The 23,084-nt window shown below is 46.0% G+C and overlaps 1 protein-coding gene across 1 annotated transcript in view; it reads right to left on the reverse strand.

Moving 5' to 3' along the window:
- LOC144761524 (uncharacterized) overlaps positions 1-23,084 on the reverse strand; it is a 745,631-nt gene that overhangs the window by 677,159 nt on the left and 45,388 nt on the right. Inside the window, 1 exon segment of the mRNA XM_078646848.1 lies at positions 20,626-21,716. Coding sequence (XP_078502974.1) covers positions 20,626-21,716 — 1,091 coding nt within the window.

Consider the following 23,084-nt stretch of genomic DNA (forward strand, 5'->3'; position numbering starts at 1 on the left):
TGATCAGATGAGGAAGTACACTAGGATTACCACAGTACAATCCCCACGCACATACCACCAACCCTAAGAGCCCAAGTTTAGTGGGGCTGAAGACTTTCGTCAGTTTGAAAATGCCCAAAAGAGTAGGGTTGGTGCCGGAAATGATTTTCACATTGGTTATGGTATGCCCGGCAGTCATTTCTACCCACTATCTCATGCCAAGCAACAATGTGGTACCTCCAGGCATCCACTTCAGAACTCTATTGGACCTAAGAAGAGATGGGGACTGGACCTACTATCTATGACCCAAGACAAACCCTAAAAGACTAGACCTGCTCCCTTTTGTACTTAAGACAAAGAAGTGGACTCCAAGGGTCATACGGCCAACCTCCTGTTCAGGCTACAGGGACACAACACTCTACAAGAGACCTTCCCTGCGACTGCCCAGCTGACAAGTAGCATGTGGACCTGAAATGGACCCTGATGTTGACCTTTTCTGACACAATGCAAGTCTCCACATGCCTCCCCTGAGGTCCTGGAAGGTTTAGAAATATCCCCCGGAGATGGACTGGGAATTAAAGGAGTAAAGTTAGAATGTAAAATCTTTGTCCAGGACAGGTGTGGCTGGTGTATACGACCCATGCTCCATCGAGGTCAGCGTCAGATCCCGGTCCACCATGACCACTGACCATCGTTAACATGTTCTGCTTCTTGGTGCTGTTCCTACTTAAAACATTACAAATTCATGCTTGGTTCCCCTTATTGGAATTTTGCCATTTTGGTGGCATTTTGTTTATTACATGTTACTCGGTTAAAAAAAGATTTGCATTTTAACTTTATTACTGTTATATTGCACCAATTGAGCCTGTTTGGTCTGTGCCGTGGCTACCAGGGGCGAGATCTGGTTTATTTTGTAACTTTGAGAGTTCACCCTGACAAGGGCTGTGGTTATTCCTTGAGTTGGGCAAGTCAACTCCTCGCCTTAGTTTGCAGAATACCTACTACTCGCCGCAAAATACTTCAAGGCCTTATCAGGGGTAGTAAGTGATGTATGTAAATATGCCTTTCCACTACATTAGGTATGCATAATGGGCAATGTAGTGCAAAGTGCCCAATTATGTATGAAAGTGAAGTACAGAGCGTAGTTGCTATACTTGCTATCGTTGGGTCATACATTTGTGTGGACTTGTCAGTACTGACCGGACCTTCTGCAGTACTGTTTTTTCCAGATTTCTGGAGGTATTCAGTGGATTGTGCATAATGGGGCTCTTGAGTCAGCCCCTGACATTCCACCTTTGGCTGTCACTCCCCCCTCTTGCACACCTCCTCATGTGGTCAGTGTGCACCTTCCGCTGACCATGCTTACCCATCCTCTGGTGTCCAGCCAATGGTAAAGGACGGAGACGCCATGGGAGATTTCCTGTGGCGTCTTCGCTGCCAAAGCGCAGTGACAAAGCAAGATAAGAGGCCAACTTGTATTCTCACGCATATTAAAGCACTTTGGACACTGGCCACTTGGCACGGAATCTGCCATCCAAGCTCTTCCTTGGAATACAGCAATTCACATCAGTAAATTCACTTTGGTGCTTCGTCAGGTAGTATAGAGCGTTATGTAAATAAAAAAATTCATGGGCAGTGTCAAAAAGTAAATCAGTGCTTTTAAGAAGACCTAATTATTTTCCGGCATCTTACTTGGAATACAAAAATTAAAAATCTGGAGGAGGCAGAATGAGGGACTAGGTCTTAGATGCAGAGAATTTGATGTACACTGTTCTAGAATTGAGAAAGCAAGTGAAAGCGGGCCTCACATATGAAACAACAGGAGGGTGGGAAGGGGAGCAGGGATTAACGGTCACCCTGAAGAACAAGTTACTTACCTTCGGTAACGATATATCTGTAAGAAACATAGGCTAGTTATAGATTCCTTACCGTAGATACCCCCAGGCGTCAAACTGGAACCCGGAAAGTGTTTTCGTCAGCAGTACCTCTGCACGTCAGAAGGTGGCGTCGGTCGACTCCGGGTTCGTCGTCGTAGTCGCCGGGATGACGTCGCGGTAGTTACTTAAGACACCGCCCTCGCGGCAGGGAGTAAACTCTGTAAATAGCTGTTTATATGGAAAGACAGTGTCAGCTACAAGTGTGAATTAGAGAAAGTGGCGGGGGCTAGGAGGAGTGTGGGCTAAGGGCAGCAGAAAAGGGTAGTGTGAGAAGTGTGCAGGACAAATCAAAATATTCATTGTTTATTAGGAATAAAGTCCTTTTATCGGATCCAGAGTAATGAGAGCAAGACTCTTTCCTTCAGAGACTTTGAGAACTCAAAGGAACAGAAAACAAAAGGTTTTGTGGCACAGCCTACACGTGTTTCGCCCCCTATAATCGGCCTTTCAGCCATGGGGCTTCATCAGGGCTGCCAAATCAAATAGCAATAAATGAATATAAAGGAAAATAAAAATACGGTACATTAGGAAGTACAATTTTACAGAAGAAAAGGAATTCAGAGACGGGGAAATAAACAGATACAAAAGAAATACAAAAACACCAAAAAACCAAGAAAGCGAATGTATAATTAGGAACCTGCATGTGTTTTCTTGCTCTCGCCCCCATGTGCTGCTTCCTCAGACATCACCGCTCCAGAGTTCTCTGTGAGCCACCCCTCTCCCAAATCCGGTCATCCATAAAAGCACAACAATGTCTATTTTTCCAGGTTTGAATAAAGAGTAGACTTTGCTGGGTTCTTAATATTTTATCCCACGCTTTGGCACAAAGGCAGTATTGAAGACCATAGTTTGATTACTTTTGAATGAGAGAGAAGGGCCAGAAATCTGGTTCCAGTGCTGCTTCTGGGACCAAATAGCCTGTGCATTTGTTTCAGGTCAGTCATCTGGAAAGCAAAATCCTTTTCCTTTAAATTCTGATGCATCATCACACAGAGGCTATGTTCTTTCAAGTACTAGGAATTAATTTAACCTGGATCACGAGCAACAGCCCTATTAAATTCTGTTCACTTTCCTGTTTATATAAGAAAAATAAACCAGCCTATCTCTAAAGATTAAAAATGTTGCACGTAAAGTTCAGATTTGAGATACCTTTAGATATGATTTTGCTTTTCCTCCAGTATTTTCATTTTCTTTTTTAAACAGTTCTTTACAAAAATAAGGCAATAGCTTAAATTCACATTATAAAGGCATGACCTACTGGCTTTGCCAGTGCTTGTTTAGAGGGTAGCTCTGTGTGCAGCACTTTCTACTTACAGACATGGGGGATACAGCACACGTGCCAAGTACCTTAGTACGGAAAAACTGGCTCTCGCGGCTCACGTTTATATGATACTGCCCCCTGCAGGTTTAGGGCACGGTATTGCGACAGAGTAGAGTTTAGACGCATGTCAAAAAGCTGAAGGGGTATAGTTGTGTACTGTAGGTAGGCCTGGGCGGTAAGTTTAGTTCCGCTCTCAGAAATTGGGATAATTTGACATTTTTGCGTTCCGCGGAGAGAGCGTGAAAATGTCAAAATTTTCGAGATCTGCTCGAGATTTTTTCTAGCTCGCGCTTTAAAAATGCGTTCACGCACGCACGCTAGCGTCCCTGCGTTCGCCGACGAGTTTTCCTATGTTGGATTGTTGGTAGCCGGTCGCACTATACCGCGTGAGTTTGCGATCGCGAATACGTCATGCGAGACCCCGAACAGGAAATAAGCATCGTGAGCGGGCGGGACAAGTGAAAACAGGATGGCGACCGCATGGGCAAGTTGGCGAGATATTTTTCTACGCGATCACGCAGAAAATATCATGAACAGGCGGGGGGAAAAAAACTTTTGCGTCTTTGCGATATTTCTACGTGTTTGCAGAGATTTTTGACATTTTCGCGATAATTTGCGAAAGTGAATTTCACAAATTCTGCCCACCCCTAACTGTAGCTTGGGTCAAGCCCTTACCCCTCCTACGTGGGGTGCTGTGAAGCATACATCTACACCGACGATACACCACATAAGTGTGTGGCTGGAGATGGCCCACAGGCAAATTGTCCCTGAGGGCCCGAGGGTGGTATGACTGGTAAGACAACAACGAATTCCTATCGGTTTCCACAGTACTTCTGTTTTCACAATATAAAAACTGAACTTTTGTTTAATTTTTCGCAGTAAACTGATGGGGAAGGATTTTTATTGAGGGTTGCAGTTGCAGCTTCATGGGAAGTATACCCCCCGGCCGGTACGAGTAGGAATGGCCGAGTGAGGGTAACTATTACCAAGGTGTATGCTTTTGGGTGTAAGTGGCTTGAGCCCCACACACAGGTTGTTTACGAAGGTGTGTTTTTATGTCTTTTCAGTTGTGCAGACCAATCTGTCTATATGCAGTGGCTTTAATGTACATGACGCCCTGAAGAAATTGCCCAAATCTTTTAATGGCAATGAAACATGTCGGCAAGTATAGTAGTGGTGGTTGGATAGTTAGTGACCACACCTACTATTTTTAAATTTCCACACCCAACACAAGAGAGAGAATAAAGTTGTATATCTGTGTTGCTGTGTGATGTGTTTTTACATGTTGTTGGATTCTGTGTAGGTCACTGTTTGATCTCTTTTTCACTGCATATATCTTTACACAATTTCTTTGTGTTTTTTGGACACTTTATTCTTTTCTGAGCTTGAAGGCGCCAATGATGAAAACAGGGCAATCCTGGTGAGTACCTGCCAGGTTCCCGTTGGTGGTGCGCCCGTGAGGTGCCTTCTCGCTCTCACTCACATTTTTTTGTTGTCCATGTATCACGGTTTGACACCAAAGTGTATATGTGTGTGTTGTCTCACAACTGAATCGAATTATGCTTGGAACGGGCGACTGTTAAATGAGGCACTATCCAGGGCTATACCGACTACCCCAACAAACTAATGATAGGGGAGTGACTTCTTGCAAAAATATTGCGAAAATTGGTATCCCCGTAGTAGAAGGATGATTTCTATAAGTGCCTATCAAGTCTAGGTCTTGTGTGTATATGTTGCATTATGAGTGGAGGGCGACCTATGACTAGCTTTACCCTCTAAGCTCCCTTGTTTTTGAATACTGTGTTTTTAACCGCATGCGTGCGGGCGGAATTCCGCCCGTACGCTGGGAATCCGTAAAGTGCACTTTACATGACGAGCTGGGCTCGTCATGAGCGTGCGAGGAGGCTACCTCATGACGAGCCCAGCTCGTCATCAGCGTCGAAGGGGTTAAGTACCCAGTCCGATATACTAATCTGGCTGTGGAATGAGGTCACCTGCTCTCATCTTAGGGGTCTGTGTGAGGTCACAGGTGAACATAAGAAGTGATGGGATATCCGAGACCTTCCCCGATAGGCTGCTTATACTTTACCTTAATAGGGACTCTCTTATGAAACATCAATTAAGGAGTTTGTTCAGCTCTGCACATTCTACGGCTGTACTTGCTCGCATGTGTAGACCCTTCCGCCCATATGTTCATCTCTGCAGGTCCTATGGCTGTAGTTGTTCGCATGTCTGGACCTTTCCCTGCACAAGTTTAGCTTGTTCACTTGTGTAGACCTCTCCATGCACATGTTCAGCTGCACATTCTATTGCTGTACTTGTTCATATGTGCAGACCACTCCATGCACATGTTCAGCTCTGCACATTCTATGGCTGCACTGGTTTGTATGTGTAGACCTCTCCACACACAAGTTCAACTCTGCATATTCTACGGCTTTACTTGTTCATATGAGTAGAACTCTGCGCACATGTTCAGCTCTGCACACGCTACGTCTGTACTTGTCCGTACCTGTAGACCTTTCCATGCACATGTTCAGCTCTGCACATTCTACTGCTTTACATGTTTGTATGTGTAGACCTTGCCTTGCACATGTTCAGTTCTGCTTATTTCACTGCTGTACTTGTTTATATATGTAGATCCCTCCATGCACATGCTACTGCTATACTTGTTCATATGTGCAGACCTCTCCATGAACATGATCAGCTCTGCACATTCTATGGCTGTACTTGTTCATATATTTAGACCTCTCCATGCACATGTTCAGCTCTGCACATTCTACGGCTGTACTTGTTCACATGTGTAGACCTCCCCGCACATGCTCAGCTCCGCACACCATGGCTTTACTTGTTCGCATGTGTAGACCTTTCTGGCACATGTTCAGCTCTGCACATTCTACTGCTTTACTTGTTTGTATGTGTAGCCCTTGCCTTGCACATGTTCAGCTCTGCATATTCTACGGTTGTACTTGTTCATATGTGTAGACCTCTCCATGCACATGTTCAACTGCACATTCTACTGCTGTACTTGTTCATATATGTAGACCTCTACATGCACATGTTCAGCTCTGCACATACTACTGCTGTACTTGTTCATATGTGCAGACCTCTGAATGCACATGTTCAGCTGTGCACATTCTACGGCTGCACTGGTTTGTATGTGTAGACCTCTCCGCACACAAGTTCAGCTCTGCACATTCTACGGCTTTACTTGTTCATATGAGTAGACCTCTCCGCACATGCTCAGCTCCGCACACGCTATGGCTTTACTTGTTCGCATGTGTAGACCTTTCCGGCACATGTTCAGCTCTGCACACGCTACGTCTATCTTGTCCGTACCTGTAGATCTTTCCATGCACATGTTCAGCTCTGCACATTCTACTGCTTTACATGTTTGTATGTGTAGACTTTGCCTTGCACATGTTCAGTTCTGCTTATTTCACTGCTGTACTTGTTTATATGTGTAGACCTCTACAAGCACATGTTCAGGTCTTTACATTCTACTGTGGTACTTGTTCATATATGTAGACCTCTACATGCATGTTCAGCTCTGCACATTCTACTGCTGTACTTGTTCGCATGTCTAGACCTCTCCACGCACATGCGCTAAGCTCTGCAGGCTACTGCTACTGCATTCCACGGATGTACTTGTTCATTTTGTAAACCTCTCCATGCACATGTTCAGCTCTGCACATTCTACAGCTGCACTTGCTCGTATGTGTAGACCTTTCCGCCCATATGCTCATCTCTGCAGATCCTACAGCTGTAGTTGCTCGCATGTCTGGACCTTTCCCTGCACAAGTTTAGCTTGTTTGTACGTGTAGACTTCTCCGCACACATGCTCAGCTCTGCACATTCTACTGCTATACTAGTTCATGTGTAGACCTCTCCATGCACATGTTCAGCTCTGCACATTCTACGGCTGTACTTGTTCATGTGTGTAGACCTCTCCATGCACATGTTCAGCTCTGCACATTCTACGGCTGTACTTGTTCATATGTGTAGACCTCTCCATGCACATGTTCAGCTCTGCACATTCTACGGCTGTACTTGTTCATATGTGTAGACCTCTCCATGCACATGTTCAGCTCTGCACATTCTACTGCTGTACTTGTTCATATGTGTAGACCTCTCCATGCACATGTTCAGCTCTGCACATTCTCCGGCTGCACTGGTTTGTATGTGTAGACCTCTCCGAGCACAAGTTCAGCTCTGCACATTCTACGGCTGTACTTGTTCATGTGTAGACCTCTCTGCGCACATGCTCACCTCTGCACACGCTAAGGCTTTACTTGTTCGCATGTGTAGAGCTTTCCGGGCACATGTTCTGCTCTGCACACGCTACATCTGTACTTGTTCGTACCTGTAGACCTTTCTGGCACATGTTCAGCTCTGCACATTCTACTGCTTTACTTGTTTGTATGTGTGGACCTTGCCTTGCACATGTTCAGCTCTGCATATTCTACGGTTGTACTTGTTCATATGTGTAGACCTCTCCATGCACATGTTCAACTGCACATTCTACTGCTGTACTTGTTCATATATGTAGACCTCTACATGCATGTTCGGCTCTGCACATTCTACTGCCATACTTGTTCGCATGTGTAGACCTCTCCACGCACCTGCTCAGTTCTGCTTATTTTACTGCTGTACTTGTTTATATGTGTAGACCTCTACATGCACATGTTCAGCTCCGCACATTCTATTGCTGTACTTGTTCACATGTGCAGACCTCTCCATGAACATGTTCAGCTCTGCATATTCTACTGCTGTACTTGCTCATATGTGTCGACCTCTCCATGCACATGCTCAGCCATGCACATTCTAATGCTGTAATTGTTCATTTTGTAGACCTCTCCATACACATGTTCAGCTCTGCACATTCTGCTGCTATACTTGTTCATATGTGTAGACCTCTCCATGCACATGTTCGGCTCTACACAGTCTAAGGCTGCACTTGTTTGTATGTGTAGACCTCTCCATGCACATGTTCAGCTCTGCACATTCTGCTGCTGTACATGTTCATATGTGTAGACCTCTCCATGCACATGTTCGGCACTACACAGTCTAAGGCTGCACTTGTTTGTATGTGTAGACATCTCCGTGCACATGTTCAGTTCTGCACATTCTACTGTTATTCTTGTACATATGTGTAGACCTCTCTGCGCATATGCTCAGCTCTGAACATTATACTGCTATACTTGTACGTATATGTAGAACGTATAATAATAATCCACATTTGTAAAGCGCACAATCACCCATATGGGTCTCTAGGCGCTGGGGGCCGTCAAGAAGATTAAGTAAGCTATTGCCCAGAGTCACATGGTGCTGGGCTAACCTGCCGCCGGAGCCGGGGATCGAACCGTGATCCCCAGATTCCGGTGTCAGTCGCCCTAGCCGCGGCGCCACACCTCTTCATGCACATGTTCAGGTCTGCACACGCTATGGCTGTACTTGTTCGCCTGTGTAGACCTTTCCAGGCACATGTTCAGCTCTGCACACGCTACTGCTGTACTTGTTCACATGTGCAGACCTTTCCACACACACACACATTCAGCTCTTCACATTCTACAGTTGTACTTGTTCACGTGTAGAGCTTTCCATGCACATTTTCAGGTCTTCTTTCACCACCAGTTCACAAGTTTAAGTCTGTTGCTCCTAACAGGTAATGCTCACGTATGCAGATTTCAGGATGTCTGATGAAGACACAGTTGCATTGGTAAAAGAAAGAACATACACACGTATAGGGATCTGATCTACATTTATTGGAGTGTAGTTAAAGCAATAAAGCTAATCTCAGTACCAAGCCTGACCTATGGAAGCCAGTAACAACAACTACACACGTGGGAAAGAAATGTACAGTCTGCTCCACCCAGGTATAATTCAATGTGCCGTGAGGGCTTTGTATGGAAGAGGCATGAAATACCTTAGGCAGACACAACATTACTAACATTGAATGTAATAAAGCACTTAAAACACTGAACCAAAACAGAATTAACATTACGCATGATAGTCAAGAGGAGGTGAAGCAAACCTGGCCAGATCCAAGAGGGAAGCCCTGGCCACTGGTATGACGCACGCAGACAGACTTTCTGCTGGGATACGGCAGGGAAACTGGCCAGCGGCCGTCACCAAAAGAAGCACTGCCTTCCTCTTCAGGCACAGTATAGGTTGTAGGGTTACCACATAGTATACTGTAGCACGCCTCTCTTACTAAAGAGTCACCAGATCTTAAATACTGAAGACAAGCCGGGAAAGGCACCTCTGTTATGGATGCAATGTTGTGATTAATCCTGACCACATAATAGACAACAAATAAAACACAGTTTTTATTTCAAATTCTAAGTTTGTTTTCGATTCCAAAATGTTTGAAGATCTAAAGAGTTTTTCAGGGGGAAATTAACCTTTGTTATTTTTATCAATACGGATTCAAATATTAAAACATGATAAAAACATTTTCATTCACTCAAACTGTTAGAAAACAGTAAACAACTTTTTTTAACAAAATCGGAGTTTTCCAAGATTAGTAGAAAATATTTGTTTATACATACTTTTTGAAAATGCTACAAATAGTTGCTTTAGTCGAGTATACGTTTGTACTCCTAACAAACATTTCTATTTCATGCTTAAAAAAAAAATACAAACGTATTATAACTTTTTACCTAACCATCACAGCTTCCAGAAAACAATTCAAAATTTGGATACCTCTATTGATTATGCCAACATTTAATTTTAAGAAACTAATAAGGGTCTAGAAATTCTCTTGCAAGTATTGTATGATATTTTTCATACATAGAACATTATTTTGGGCCAAAGATTTGGGCTAAAACAAACTAATGAAGAAAACAAAAATCTATCAGCTGTTTTTGGGATGATTTCTAACCAATATGGTTTCTAAATGAAACCGATATGCAAAGGAGTATCGAACCTTCTGAACCAATTTGCGAAGCCTCGTTCATTACACTTAATTCTTGAACTCGATCACACTGTATAGCAAATGCCACCGTCTTTGGTGGGCTGGAAAGTACCTTATAGATATTAACTTGAAAGAAAAACAGGCCTGTCCATACTGTGCACCCGTGGCCCTCCGTACTTGCAACCCCACCCTTCCTTGCACACCTGTCACACTGCCCATACTCATGGGATCGGGAATTGCAGCACAACCTAGACCCAAGTTATGTGGCATGTTGGAATAAATTATGCAGCAAGAAAAGGCAAATTATGCTGCATAACAAGACGAAACATAACATTTTTACTTCACAATATTGTCACTTTAACACAGATTGATACTGTTTGTGAAAACTCATTAGTATGCGTAAAACACCTGAAGATACCAAAGAGGAACTGAGGTGACAGTTAACCTTTGGAAAGGGTCTACCCCTGTACAGCACCACATGTAGATTATTGTGTTTTCAGTGACCCTTGATCTGTTCAAGCTAGAAGCATAATTGTCGGTAAGTTACATAGCAGATATGAATTACATGGCGAGTGCTGCCTAGATGGCCCCTACACATTTCTAAGTCTGTGCTGCGTCTTGGAAAGGCAGAGGTTTCCTCTGTATTTCTAGAAAGAGCACAGGAAGCCAATTTACTTACTAACGTGCCTCAGAGGGAACTAGACATGCTGGAAACATTTCCACCTCAGGCACTTCCTTTGAAAATGTTAAACAGGTGTTTGGAAACAATACAGGGTCATAAAATCAAAACTAGATCACAAAGCAGAGGCAAGTGTCATGTTGTACTAAGTAAACACACTTATTACACCAACAAGGGCTGACGGGCATCTCCACAAAACCAGTTAGTGCATAAACAGAATTATATTTTCTTTTCATACACAGCAAATTTGCTGTCACGTAACCAATGGTCACAAGTGCATCGAAGCGCCTTAAGGACCCCAGTCGTGATCGCTTCAGATATCGCTCGATGGACTCTTCGCACCAGTTGGTGAACGTGGAGCTTTCTGCCTAACCTGGTGCAGCCAATGTCTGCGGCCACTGGAAATAAAGAAACAACTCGAGAACTGGACGAAAGACTACCACACAGTGAATCTCTTTAATGGTGGATGTGCTGGAGACGCGGTCAGGCTGACTGCTTCGTCTCTTTGGTCAGGAGTCGCAACAATATGAACCAGGAGCCGGAGAGTGAACGTGTCAAATGCCGCTCAATGTGGACGACAGAACAGAGACCAGTCTCGAAATACAGGAAAATGATGTTCAGAATTTACCTTTATAAGTATAAAAAGAACAAATCTTGGACGATCTATGATCTGTAACGAACTGACAGCTGTACATTTTAATAACGTAGAGCATGTTTCACACGTGTTCCTTTTTTGTTGCCTTGTTTTTTTATTGCCTGCGTGTACAGTTTACCAACAGACCGACTTGTTTAGGTTTGATCTCTTAGAAATGTTGAACAGATCAGATGAATTAGAATATTTCGTAGTCTTATTTTTTAAATTCTTACCGTACAAGATAAATTAAAATGATTATGTAAATGTTTCTATACGATTCTTGATATTAATTGTAAAGTGTAAACTAACTTCGCAGCGTCCTTATTGCACTTTTCCCTGAACTTCAAGCAATCTCGATTTATCATTAAATCAAGATCTCGGATGGACTGAGGCGCCCGGCCCAATACTGCACTGAAGGGAGGGACAGAGAGGAAGGGAAGAATAGGGAAATAACACACAGACAAAGAGAGAAAGAGTAAATAGAGAACACAGAGGAGGAGAGAGCGAAAAGTCGTTGAGTTAGCGGTTGGCAAAAGAAATTGGAGATGCAAGGTATCCTTTGGGAGAGGGTGTGTGTGTGTCTGTGTGCCTCTGCCTGCGTGCCTCTGCCTGCGTGCCTCCGCCTGCGTGCCTCCGCCTGTGTGCCTCCGCCTGTGTGCCTCCGCCTGTGTGCCTCCGCCTGTGTGCCTCTTGGATACGCAACCTTGCAGAAGGTGTACCTTCTGCACCGAGTGCATATACTTGGATTTAGGAGTCTGCTGTCCACATGGGTAAAGATTTACGTATAAAAAACGGTGTCTCGTCTGATGTGGTTATTGAGCATCTGGTCTGCTTTTTAAAGGAGGCATTTGATCCACCTCTACAGCTCTCATTTTATAATACCAAGGAATTGGGGAGATATTCTGAGAAAATAGTGGCGATGCAAGTGGGATTGGGGAGGGATACACGCATAACCACCCTTGGTACTCTGTAGCTGCTCCCATGAGGATTCATACATCTCAGATGCTGTCCCACCTTAAGATGTATTCTCTTCAATGATGGTTCTGCAGAAATAGGCCCCTGCCCATTAAATTGCACACTCGTCAATAGCAGTAGTACCAGATGTTCTCCCGCCAGCAGGCTCCACAAACTAGTACTACTGCCCAGACATTCTTGCGCCCAGGAGAATACATACTCCTCACCGGTGGTACTGCTCTGAAGCTCTCCTGTCCACGACAAAGCATACCCTTGGTAATCAGTAGGGACAGAGTCCCACTATCTTTGAATAAACCCTGCTTTTCCAGCGTGAATCTTTCTGGATTCACTATGCTGTGCATTATTCCGCGGTCTAGTGGTTGGGTCGGGAATCGTAGTTTTTCTTTTTTTTTTGTAGCCCAGGTGGGCGTCGACGTCACACCTTTTAGTGCACTTCCTGCGGTAGCTCCCACCTTTGGGCGCCATCTTCAGATTCTATTTTCCGCCGTTGGGTCTGGATCGTTCCCAAAGGGGCTCCAGTGTTTTGGAGGAAAGAAGACGCAGAAAAGTCGAATTTTGCACTGAGAAGACGACGAGGAACAACACCATCGAGCCGGGACGACAAAGGAGAAGGAGAACTTCGACATCCAATGGAGTATGCGCCGTAACTACCACCACAAATACGCGCAGAAGGACCAGCACCCAGTTTGTAACCTCTGCCTACCGGTCGACCACTAGAGCAAGAACTGCAAAGCCTGCTCCGCCTTCACACCAAAGACTCTCCGGGTTAGAGAGCGACCGAGAAGAGCCAGTTACAACATGCAAGATACAACCATCGTCCCTTCAAGACCTGGGCCTCTCGTGCGACGAGGAAGACCACGTCGCCAGAGAAGACGACGACTACACAGTCGTAGAGACCGAGAAGAAGACTTCTAAAGAGGTAGGAGAGTCGATGACCCCATAGCCCCCGACAGACTCTCGAAAAACAGTCTAAGTCCTCGAAGGGAGCACTGGCGCCAAACATCTCGACAGCCTGAGCTGCATCCAAGGACAAACAGCCCAGCGGATCCTTCGAAAAGGACTCCCAGGCGGCGAAGACCGCCGAAAAGCCAAGGTCGTCGAAGCATGTCCCCGAAAAGGAACGTTTGACTTTGAAAGAAAAGGACCCGAAGGTCGCTTCGGCAACCATTAAAGGACCCGAAGCCCATTTCGACGTACACGTCGAAGAGATCAGCCGAACCGTCCGACGCCGAACAGGCCGCCGAACTGGAGAGAAAGAAAAGACGGCTCGAGGCCAAAATGGATAACATCCTGCAAAGAAAGAAGGAGTTCGTCGAAAAGATGAAGAGGTTCGCGATTCTGTCAAAACCAAAGACGGTGATCGACGAAGTAGAAGAGGAGGAGGACTTCGAGGCCGAAGAGCCGCCGAAAAGTCCTGAGACCCAGGGTCATTAAGAGGAAGAAGCCTTCTACTACGAGGAGGAGGGCGACAACGATCAGCGGACGATCCTCGGCTCAACATCCTCGGGGACACAGGACCTGGAGTGGCAGGACCTCGACACCGAAAGCCCAGAAGAGGCCTTGGACACGTACCCTTCGAGGCCTTCGCCGCCAGATAACATTGGGGCATACAATATGGTCATCAAGAACACGGCAACAGCTTTTGGAGTCAAGCTAGAGGAGGAAAAACCAAAAGCAGACTTCCTCTTGGAGACCCTGCTCCCCACACAAACTAGGAGCCAGTACCTCCCCATGCTTGAGAGTGTCATGGCCCAGGGGAAAGAGGTGCTCAAGGAACCGGCAACATGCAGGTCAGTGACGCCAGGGACAGAGAAGAAATATAAACACTCCTCTATAAGGATCCTCCCTACATCCGAGGATCAGTTACGGCGGACTCCATTTTTGCGGCGACCGCCAGGAAAAGGGCAAGTGTGCCAACAACATCAGGACCACCACAAGACAAGGAAAGCAAGAAGATGGACCTAACGGGGAGGAAGATAGAAAGAAATGCAGCGATGCACTGGCGCATGGCAAACTCTAACGCCTGCTGAACAGGCACCAGTACCAAATTCTAGACAAGATCGGACAGCTGCTCAAGCACCTCCCAGACGATTACCAACAAAGAGCTTCTCACCTTGTGGAAGAAGGGAAAAACGTGGCAAATTTTTGCCTCAAAACAGCCTAGGATGGAGCGGACATGTCCAACAGGCTGATGATGTTGGGAATCACGGAGAGAAGGCAGGCCTGGCTCAGGCTTCAAACCAGCGGTCCAGCACAACATTCGAAGCACCCCGTTCAATGGGGAGACAATGTTTGGGGCACCGGTGGATAAAAAACTCACCCAGCTCAGAAAAGAAAACGAAACTGCAAGGTCCATGGGGGCCTTACAATTCAGGGGGACGAAAAGGGGTACACCGTCGCGGAGACCGAACGGAAGAGGGGGAAACCAGCCAGGAAACCGTCACACCAGACCTTCCAACAGTCCCACCAGGGAGACAGCCAAACACAACAAGGGCATCAAAAACAAACCTGGCACTACCAGCAAAGGGGCCAGTCCTTTCGCGGGAGGGCGAATGGACGTGGACAAAATAAAAGAGGGGGCCAACAACCCACCACTAAGTGACTCAGTCACGTACTACGTGCCCGCCCACGCAACTCCTCCCAGTGTGGAGCACAACAAGACCAACACAGGCTTACACGGACAAAAAAAATCAACGAACATGTAACACCAGTAGGAGGCAGGCTAAGTCATTTCTTCCGGGAGTGGAAGAAGTTAACCACAGACAAATGGATACTCAACATCATACAGTTTGGATACTGCATAGAACTGGAAAAGACACTGCCAAACAGGAAACCAAAAAGAAGGGCGCGGTCAGGAAAGGAGCGAGAGCTAGTTCAAAAGGAAGCGAAGGAACTCCTCCAAAAAGAGGCCATCGAACCAGTACCATACAGAGAAAGGTACAAGGGAGTGTACTCAACCTACTTCCTGGTACCAAAGGTGGACGAAACACTGAGACCTGTCCTGGACCTAAAGTTCCTAAACAAGTACATAAAAACACAAAAATTCAATATGACGGCTCTACAAGAGGTCATTCCTCAGATAAGGGACGGAGACTTCATGGCCACCATAGACCTCAAAGATGCCTACCTGCACATCCCAATGAACAGGCAGCACAAGCACCTATTGAGATTTACCATCAACCAAGATCACTACCAGTTCACAGCCCTAGCATTCGGACTAAAATCCGCACCAAGGGTCTTCACAAACTGCCTCGCAGCAGTGGCAGCGCTCCTAAGATGGGAAGGGATACATGTATACCCTTACCTGGACGACTGGCTAATAAAGGCAAGTTCACACAGGACATGTAAAGAACACGCACAGCACGTGACAAGCACACTGGTGGACCTGGGATTCTCCATTCACTGGGGGGAATCCTCAATGGAACCAGAGCAAGTGAAGATCTTCCTGGGTGCACAGATCGACGCGGTACAGAGCAGGGTGTTCCCCAGCGACAAAAGAACACTGGCCCAGCTGATGGAGACTCGCCTCTACCAGAAGGGGCAAGCTCTGACAGTGAGGACAGCGAGCAAGATCGTGGGCATGATGGCCTCCTGCGTACATCTGGTCCCAAATGTACGGCTCCACATGAGACCATTCCAAGAATGGCTGCAAGAAAAATGGTCACAAGCTACAGGAAGTTGGGAAGATCTAGTGGTTGTAACGCATGCAGTGCAGGAGGAGATGTCGTGGTGGAGTAAGGAGAACATAACAGAAGGGAAGCCTTTAACACCACCGACCCCAACGGTGACCATCACCACAAACGCATCCCAGAAGGGATGGGGGGCTCACATGAGCAAGCTCAGGGTGAGGGGTCTGTGGACTCCAGCGGATGCGGTGAAACACATAAATGTAAATGTAGCCGTATTTGTAAAGCGCACTGATACCCCGGCAAGCAGTGTGTCCTGGCGCTGTACTCATACCGCTAGGGAACCCGTCCTGGCTTTTCCCCGTGGAATGTCCACTCCTGGGCATCCCCGAGGTGCAACCAGGCATCCCCAGTGCTGTAGGGGGCCGTTGTGGAGGCTAAGCAAGCTATTGCCCAGAGTTGCAGCGTGGGACTCATGCTCAGAGTAGGCACCGAGGCGAGAAATCAGGTCCGGGGAATTATGAGCTCAAGAACCGCCAAGATCAGCCGAGGCGGGATTTGAACCCTGGTCCCGGCCAGACCTCTGTACCAGAGACTGCCGCTCTAAGCAGTGAGCCACACTCCTCCACATCACATCACATACATCACATCACATCACAACACATCAACTACCTGGAACTAAAAACAGTGTTCCTCACCCTGAAGGCCTTCCAGACAAAAAACTGTACAACCAGAGATTTTTGATCCAGAGACAACACAACAACGATGTTCTACATCAACAAACAGGGAGGAACACAATCAGCCCCGCTATCGAACCTAGCACAGGAGATATGGAGATGGGCCATCCCACTAAAAATAGACCTGCTAGCCATACACCTACCAGGGAAGGACAATGTGGAAGCGGACTGGCTCAGCAGACAGACATCGGCATCCCACGAGTCGGAGCTCAATACACAGGAAACGCAACGGCTATTCAGAAGGTGGGGAACACCGACAATAGACCTATTTGCAACACGCCAGAATGCAAAATGCCGAAACTTCGCATCCAGGCAACCAGGGCAAGGATCCCTAGGGAATGCCCCATGGATAAGCTGGTTGAAAACATTTGCTCACGCTTTTACCCCCGATACCACTGATACACAGAGTACTCAACAAATGCAGAACCAGCAACATGACCCTGATCCTGGTGGCACCTCAGTGGGCCAGGCAGGCCTGGTACTCACAGATAATGGACATGGCACAGGGTGCACCCCACAAGTTCGGGAAAAGGAAAGGCTTACTCTCCATGCAAAACGGAGAAGGACTACACCCAGAGCCAGAGAGCCTCAGCCTAGCAGCATGGCTCCTGAAGACAGAGTTTGCACACCTGAAGTTACCCGAGAGCAACCTGCGGGTACTACGAGAGGCGTGGAGGCCTAGCACACGATGGTGCTACGTGGCAAAATGGAAGAGGTTTACACAATGGTGCAGCAAGAAAAAGCTACACAAGAAGATGACAAGGGAATCAACGGTGCTAAGATATCTCACGCACCTACTGCAGGCAAAACTAAGTTAATTCTCGCTTAGTGTACACCTAGCTGCGGTAGTAGCCTACACAAGAGGAGAAACAGGGAAGAGCTTCTTTACTTCACAGATAGTAAAAAGATTCCTGGAAGGGGCGAGGAGGATCGCACCACCAGAGAGGATGCCACCACCGGCACGGAACCTCAATTTAGTCCTAACAGAGCTCATGAAAGTGCCCTTTGTACCCATTCATAAGGCCTCCCTACAAATGCTAACAATGAAAACAGCCTTCTTGGTGGCAATCACCTCACTGCGCAGGGTGAGCAAACTACAGGCGCTAACGCTACAAGAACCCTACATCCAAATACACAATGATAGGGTGGTGATGAGAACGGACCCACACTTTATGCCAAAGGTGGTGTCAAGGTTCCACATCAACCAGACAATACAAATACCAAGCTTCTTTCAGAAACAGACCACAAGCGCAGAGAGGGCACTGCACACTCTGGACGCTAGAAGGGCAGTCATATACTACCTCGAAAGAACAAAGGAATACAAAACAGTTCTTTGTGTCCTTCGCAAGCAGTTTCCTGGGTAAATCAGTAACAAAGGGAACCATCGCATGATGGATCGCACAAACTATACAATTCTGCCACAAACAAGCAGCCCAAGAACTAGCAGAAGGGGCACGGGCCCACTTTACTGGGAAAAAAGGAGCAACGCTAGCCTTCCTGGCTAACACACCCATTCAAGACATATGCCTGGCGGCAACATGGGCTTCAGTGCACACGTTCACTAAGCACTACTGTGTGGATATACAAATGAACAAGGAAGCACAAGTCGGACAGAAGGTGCTTCAACAAATATTCAACCACCAATGCTCATCTTCCACCCAGCCGCCACAGACATAACAAACCGCTACAAAGTCTATGCACAGCATAGTGAATTCAGAAAGATTCACGCTGCAAAACGAACAGTTTCTTACCTGTTGGTGTAGTTTTGCAGCTTGAAGATGTTTCTGGATTCACCAGCGAACCCACCCACCCCCGCCAGAAAGAGGAGGATGGAGAAGCAGGTGGTAATACAAGGACAATATACTAACAGACACCTTGAAGGACAAAGCGGATAAATCACTTACTTGAAAAGGAAATACAGAACATTGCCAAAGGATTCGCAAACAGAACACAAAACAGGAAAAAAAGATTCCGAAGATGGCACCTAAAGACGGGAGCTTCCGCAGAAAGCGTGCCGACGTCACAGGAAGTACACCAAAAGGTGGGACGTCGACACCCACCTGGGCTACAGAAAAAAAAAAAAAGGACTACGATTCCGGACCCAACCACTAGACCGCGGAATAATGCACAGCATAGTGAATCCAGAAACATCTTCAAGCTGCAAAACGACACCGACAGGTAAGAAACTATTCGTTACCGCTGTGATTCATAGCAGGAAATGTTCTGATCTGTTACAAATTCTCCTCTTTTAAGAAGAGACAGGATTAGACCTGGCTGATATTTACATTTTAAATGCCTTACTAGTACGGCTGGACTATACACAGGCAGTTGGCTCTTCGTCCGTGGGAGATGAAAGTAGGCTTGTTTCCAATGATGAGCAAATCAAAGTGTTGCTTAAACCCCTTGAAATACACTGGAGACACTGAAATAGGCAGCACGGTCTTGCTAAGTGCTATGTCCAGATACACAATGGGAAAGTTCTGCACAATCTCATGAACATTTATCGTTAATTTGATCAATGCTGATAAATACTCAAGCAGTGTAAGCTGGACAGCAATTTTGTTAGGACTTCTTTCCTTTAGAATCACAAAGTCAGCGTTTGAGATGTGCACTTGGAGTTCTGGAATTCAGCTTAAGCTATTTGGAGGTAAACGTGATCAGTCTCTTCAAAAATGTGAGTGCCTTTGGTTTCACTGAAGAACACAGCAAGACCTTTCTAAAACAGGGGACACTTGCCCACTATTCAGGCATGATTGTCGTCTCGATTTTTATGAAGATGAATACTTTTCCAAACTTTTAAGCCGCGGGTCATAGTGTTGGAAATTGGACGAGAAAGGACCGGTGGGTTCAGCCAGAACTAGTTTGTCCTGGTTTATCCTGCACTTCTTGAGTTGGGAACAGCAAGAGGAGACTGCTCCTGGAAATATTCTGCTCCTTAAAGGAGACGAGTATCTCATTGGTAAAAAAAGGACTGTTTTGTAAGATGCAGACCAAGGGTTTGAATTTCCCTTCTTTGGAAGACAAACTTAACCCCACCAAGATGCTTCTTAAGGATCTTTTTTACTCACCTCAACTCCCTTTTCTCACTTCTTTGTAAGTCTATTGAATAATGTTTTCCACCCAACAAAGATTTGGGGGGGAATCGCCGTTCTGATGCTGGCTCAGTGGAATATTTTTCTACAAGATAGAAGTGATCTCCTAATAAAATGCCCCGGCTGTTCGCATCAGTGAATCTTCTCCATGTGCTCTGCTGCTTCAGATACCTCGAGACTCCTTTATAGGTTACGGGTAAACGTTTCATCTGGAACTTTGGGATGTGCTTAAAATGTTTGTTTACACTTTCTATATTGTTGTTGACCCCTTGGTGTGTTTGAACATACCCAAACGCTCGTACTATTGCAACCAATGGCACAATCCAGACTATAGGGCAATGGCTATGAATGACATTGTCATTCTTATATTTGGTAACTAACGTATGTAAAGTAAACATTCTTCATAAAGGGATATTTTCATCTGTGTCTCCAGCATTTGCAACTAACAAAGCTCCTTCTTGAGGGTCGGTAAAGAGACAAAAAGCAAAATCACCAAACTAGAAATTCAACATCCACAATAATTATTCAAATTGGAGAGAAAAAAAACAGACGTTAGTTGTCTAACTAACTTGGTATATCTATATTTCCCTTTCTACGTATATATTTAGATTGGCATTCGATTCCACTGTGCAGACATTTGTAACATAAAAAGCATCAGTTCTCCGAACTCAAAGCTACCTGTCAAAAGTTAGCAGTTGACCGTCTCCACTGAAACACTGTCCTTCACTCCACCGGGGCTTCCATCTCTATAATCATCGGACCGCCATCGCTGGGTTTGAGCCTTTGTGTGAGGAGGTCTGCGGAACAGAAGTTTGAATGCATCCTGTGATGCGAGATCAGACCCGCGGAGTGCCTGAACCCTGCACCACAGTCACTACATGTGTACGGTTTGACGCCCATGTGTGTCCGCTGGTGGGTTATCAGGTTTGAAGAACCTCTAAAACCCATCCCACAAACAATGCACTTGTATGGTTTTTCACCTGTGTGTATTCGGTAGTGTATATTTAACCCACCGGATTGACGAAAGCTTTTCCCACATTCTTTACATTTGTACGGTTTTTCACCTGTGTGAATCCGCTGATGAGTGACCAGGTCGGCCGATCGACTGAAATCCTTCCCACATTCAATGCACGTATAGGGTTTCTCTCTGGTATGGATTTGCTGGTGCGCAGTCAAAGCGGACGAGTGCCTGAAACTGGAACCACATTCACCACAAGTATATGGCTTCACTCCTGAGTGAATGCGTTGGTGGGTAATCAGATTTGATGACCCTCTAAAGCTCATGCCACATTCACCACATTTGTATGGCTTCTCACCGGTATGTATGCGCCGGTGAATGTTCAGGTCTCCAGACTGCCGAAAATGCTTCCCACAGTCATTGCAGGTGTAGACATTCTCTCCAGTGTGAATTCTCTGGTGAATAACCAGCTGAGAGGACTCGCGGAAACTGTCCCCACACTCGCGACACATGAAGGGTTTTTCCACAGTGTGTATCAGCTGGTGTTCTACCAGGTGCGAATGCACTCGAAAGTTCTTTCCACACACTGTACACACGTGCAAATTCTCCTCCGTATGGATTCTCCTATGATCAGCGAGCTTGGAGCCGGTACTAAAGCTTCTTCCACATTCACTACAATTAAACACCATATCTTGTACTGATTTGATCTCTTCTCCACTGGGATCGTTCTCTGTTATGGAGCCGTCTCTCTGCTCTGAACTCTGGAGCACAGCCTCTTTTGCATTCCACGATCCGGCTTCATGTGGTTCTAGTTTTATGCATCGCTCAGGGTCCGTCAGCGTAGATTTGACACACTGTCCTTGGTCTGTGGGGGAAGAAAGAAAAAATGAAGGCATGGATTATTCGGCTTTTACAAAACAACATTATTCATAGCAGAGAGAACTGGGGTTTGTTGATATGGATCACATGCCTGTCAGGAAGGCTGATGTAAACCCTTTAAAATGAGTTTGATAAAACTATACATGGTTAACAGCTCTTCTTGCGCAGCCAGTAAACCGCTGCCTTTGGCTTGACCTGGATAACAATCTTTCACTAGAGGTTAGAACTAGCCAGAGTATGCCTCTGAAGTAGAAGTGTGGTACACTGTAAACGAGCACTGGTCCCTTCTGTTACTATCCACTAACATGCACTCTCAGCAGGCCAATATTGTACTATCAAACCAGGACACTAGACAGTCACTGCAGACCAGCGAGCCAGGATGTCACATGACTCGCCCACAAGCATCAGCAAGAAATATAACGTAGAGGAATGATGAAACTATAAACAATTCAGCACCTCTGTCTGCGAGCCGTGGGAGACCAACCAGTCTTCTTCCAAAAGGAACACGAACGTAACGTGGCAAGAAACTGTCCTGTTGTATTGTGGTTTCCTAGTGTGTAGCGTTTCCTAGTGAAATATGTATCGATGTATATATACTGTTATTCATATAGCGCAATCCGAGCAATGTAGCAACAGAACACGGTACAATGGGAGGGGGGTTGGAAGATGACCTACAAAAAGTGTGATTACACAGATACATTTCACAAGTTTACGTATAGGGAGAGTAACTGATTTGACCAGAATCACACAGTGTTGAGTGACGCGCCGTGACCGGAATTAAATCTGGGCCCCCAGGTTCCAAGTGCAGCGGTTCTAGCTGCTAGAGCACATCTCCTCCGCGTGAAATACTACTGCTGCTGTAAATAGAGAATACATCGACACCTCCTCTTTGAGATAACTATTTACAGCACAGATCTCACCAAACAGAGGCGTTCACACTGCACACAGAAAATACGCGTAACGGATGGAATACTTGAATTAATTTTTTATTACATCTGTGCTATTAGAGACAGTAAATCAGCCTCTATCCGGACCCGAAAGGGACAGCCCAGCCCCACCTGTCTGGCCGCATGCCTTTTGAACGGGACAATCAGAAACCCCAGACCAGGTGTAACCATGTTGGATCTTGTGCCCCACTTACTATCTATTACTTACTATCTATTTAACCCCTTCGCTGCGTGCCCCCCTCAACCCAGCACAGCGCCCGCATGCTCATGACGAGCTGAGCTTGTCACAGGTGCATTGCCTCCCGTGGAACGCTCAGCACAGGAGGGGAATTCTACCCGCACCTGAGCGTTCCACGGCTCATGACGAGCTGAGCTCGTCATGAGCATCGAAGAGGTTAATATGAATT

Source organism: Lissotriton helveticus, chromosome 6 (genome assembly GCF_964261635.1).
Source record: "Lissotriton helveticus chromosome 6, aLisHel1.1, whole genome shotgun sequence".
Taxonomy (NCBI): Eukaryota; Metazoa; Chordata; class Amphibia; order Caudata; family Salamandridae; genus Lissotriton; species Lissotriton helveticus.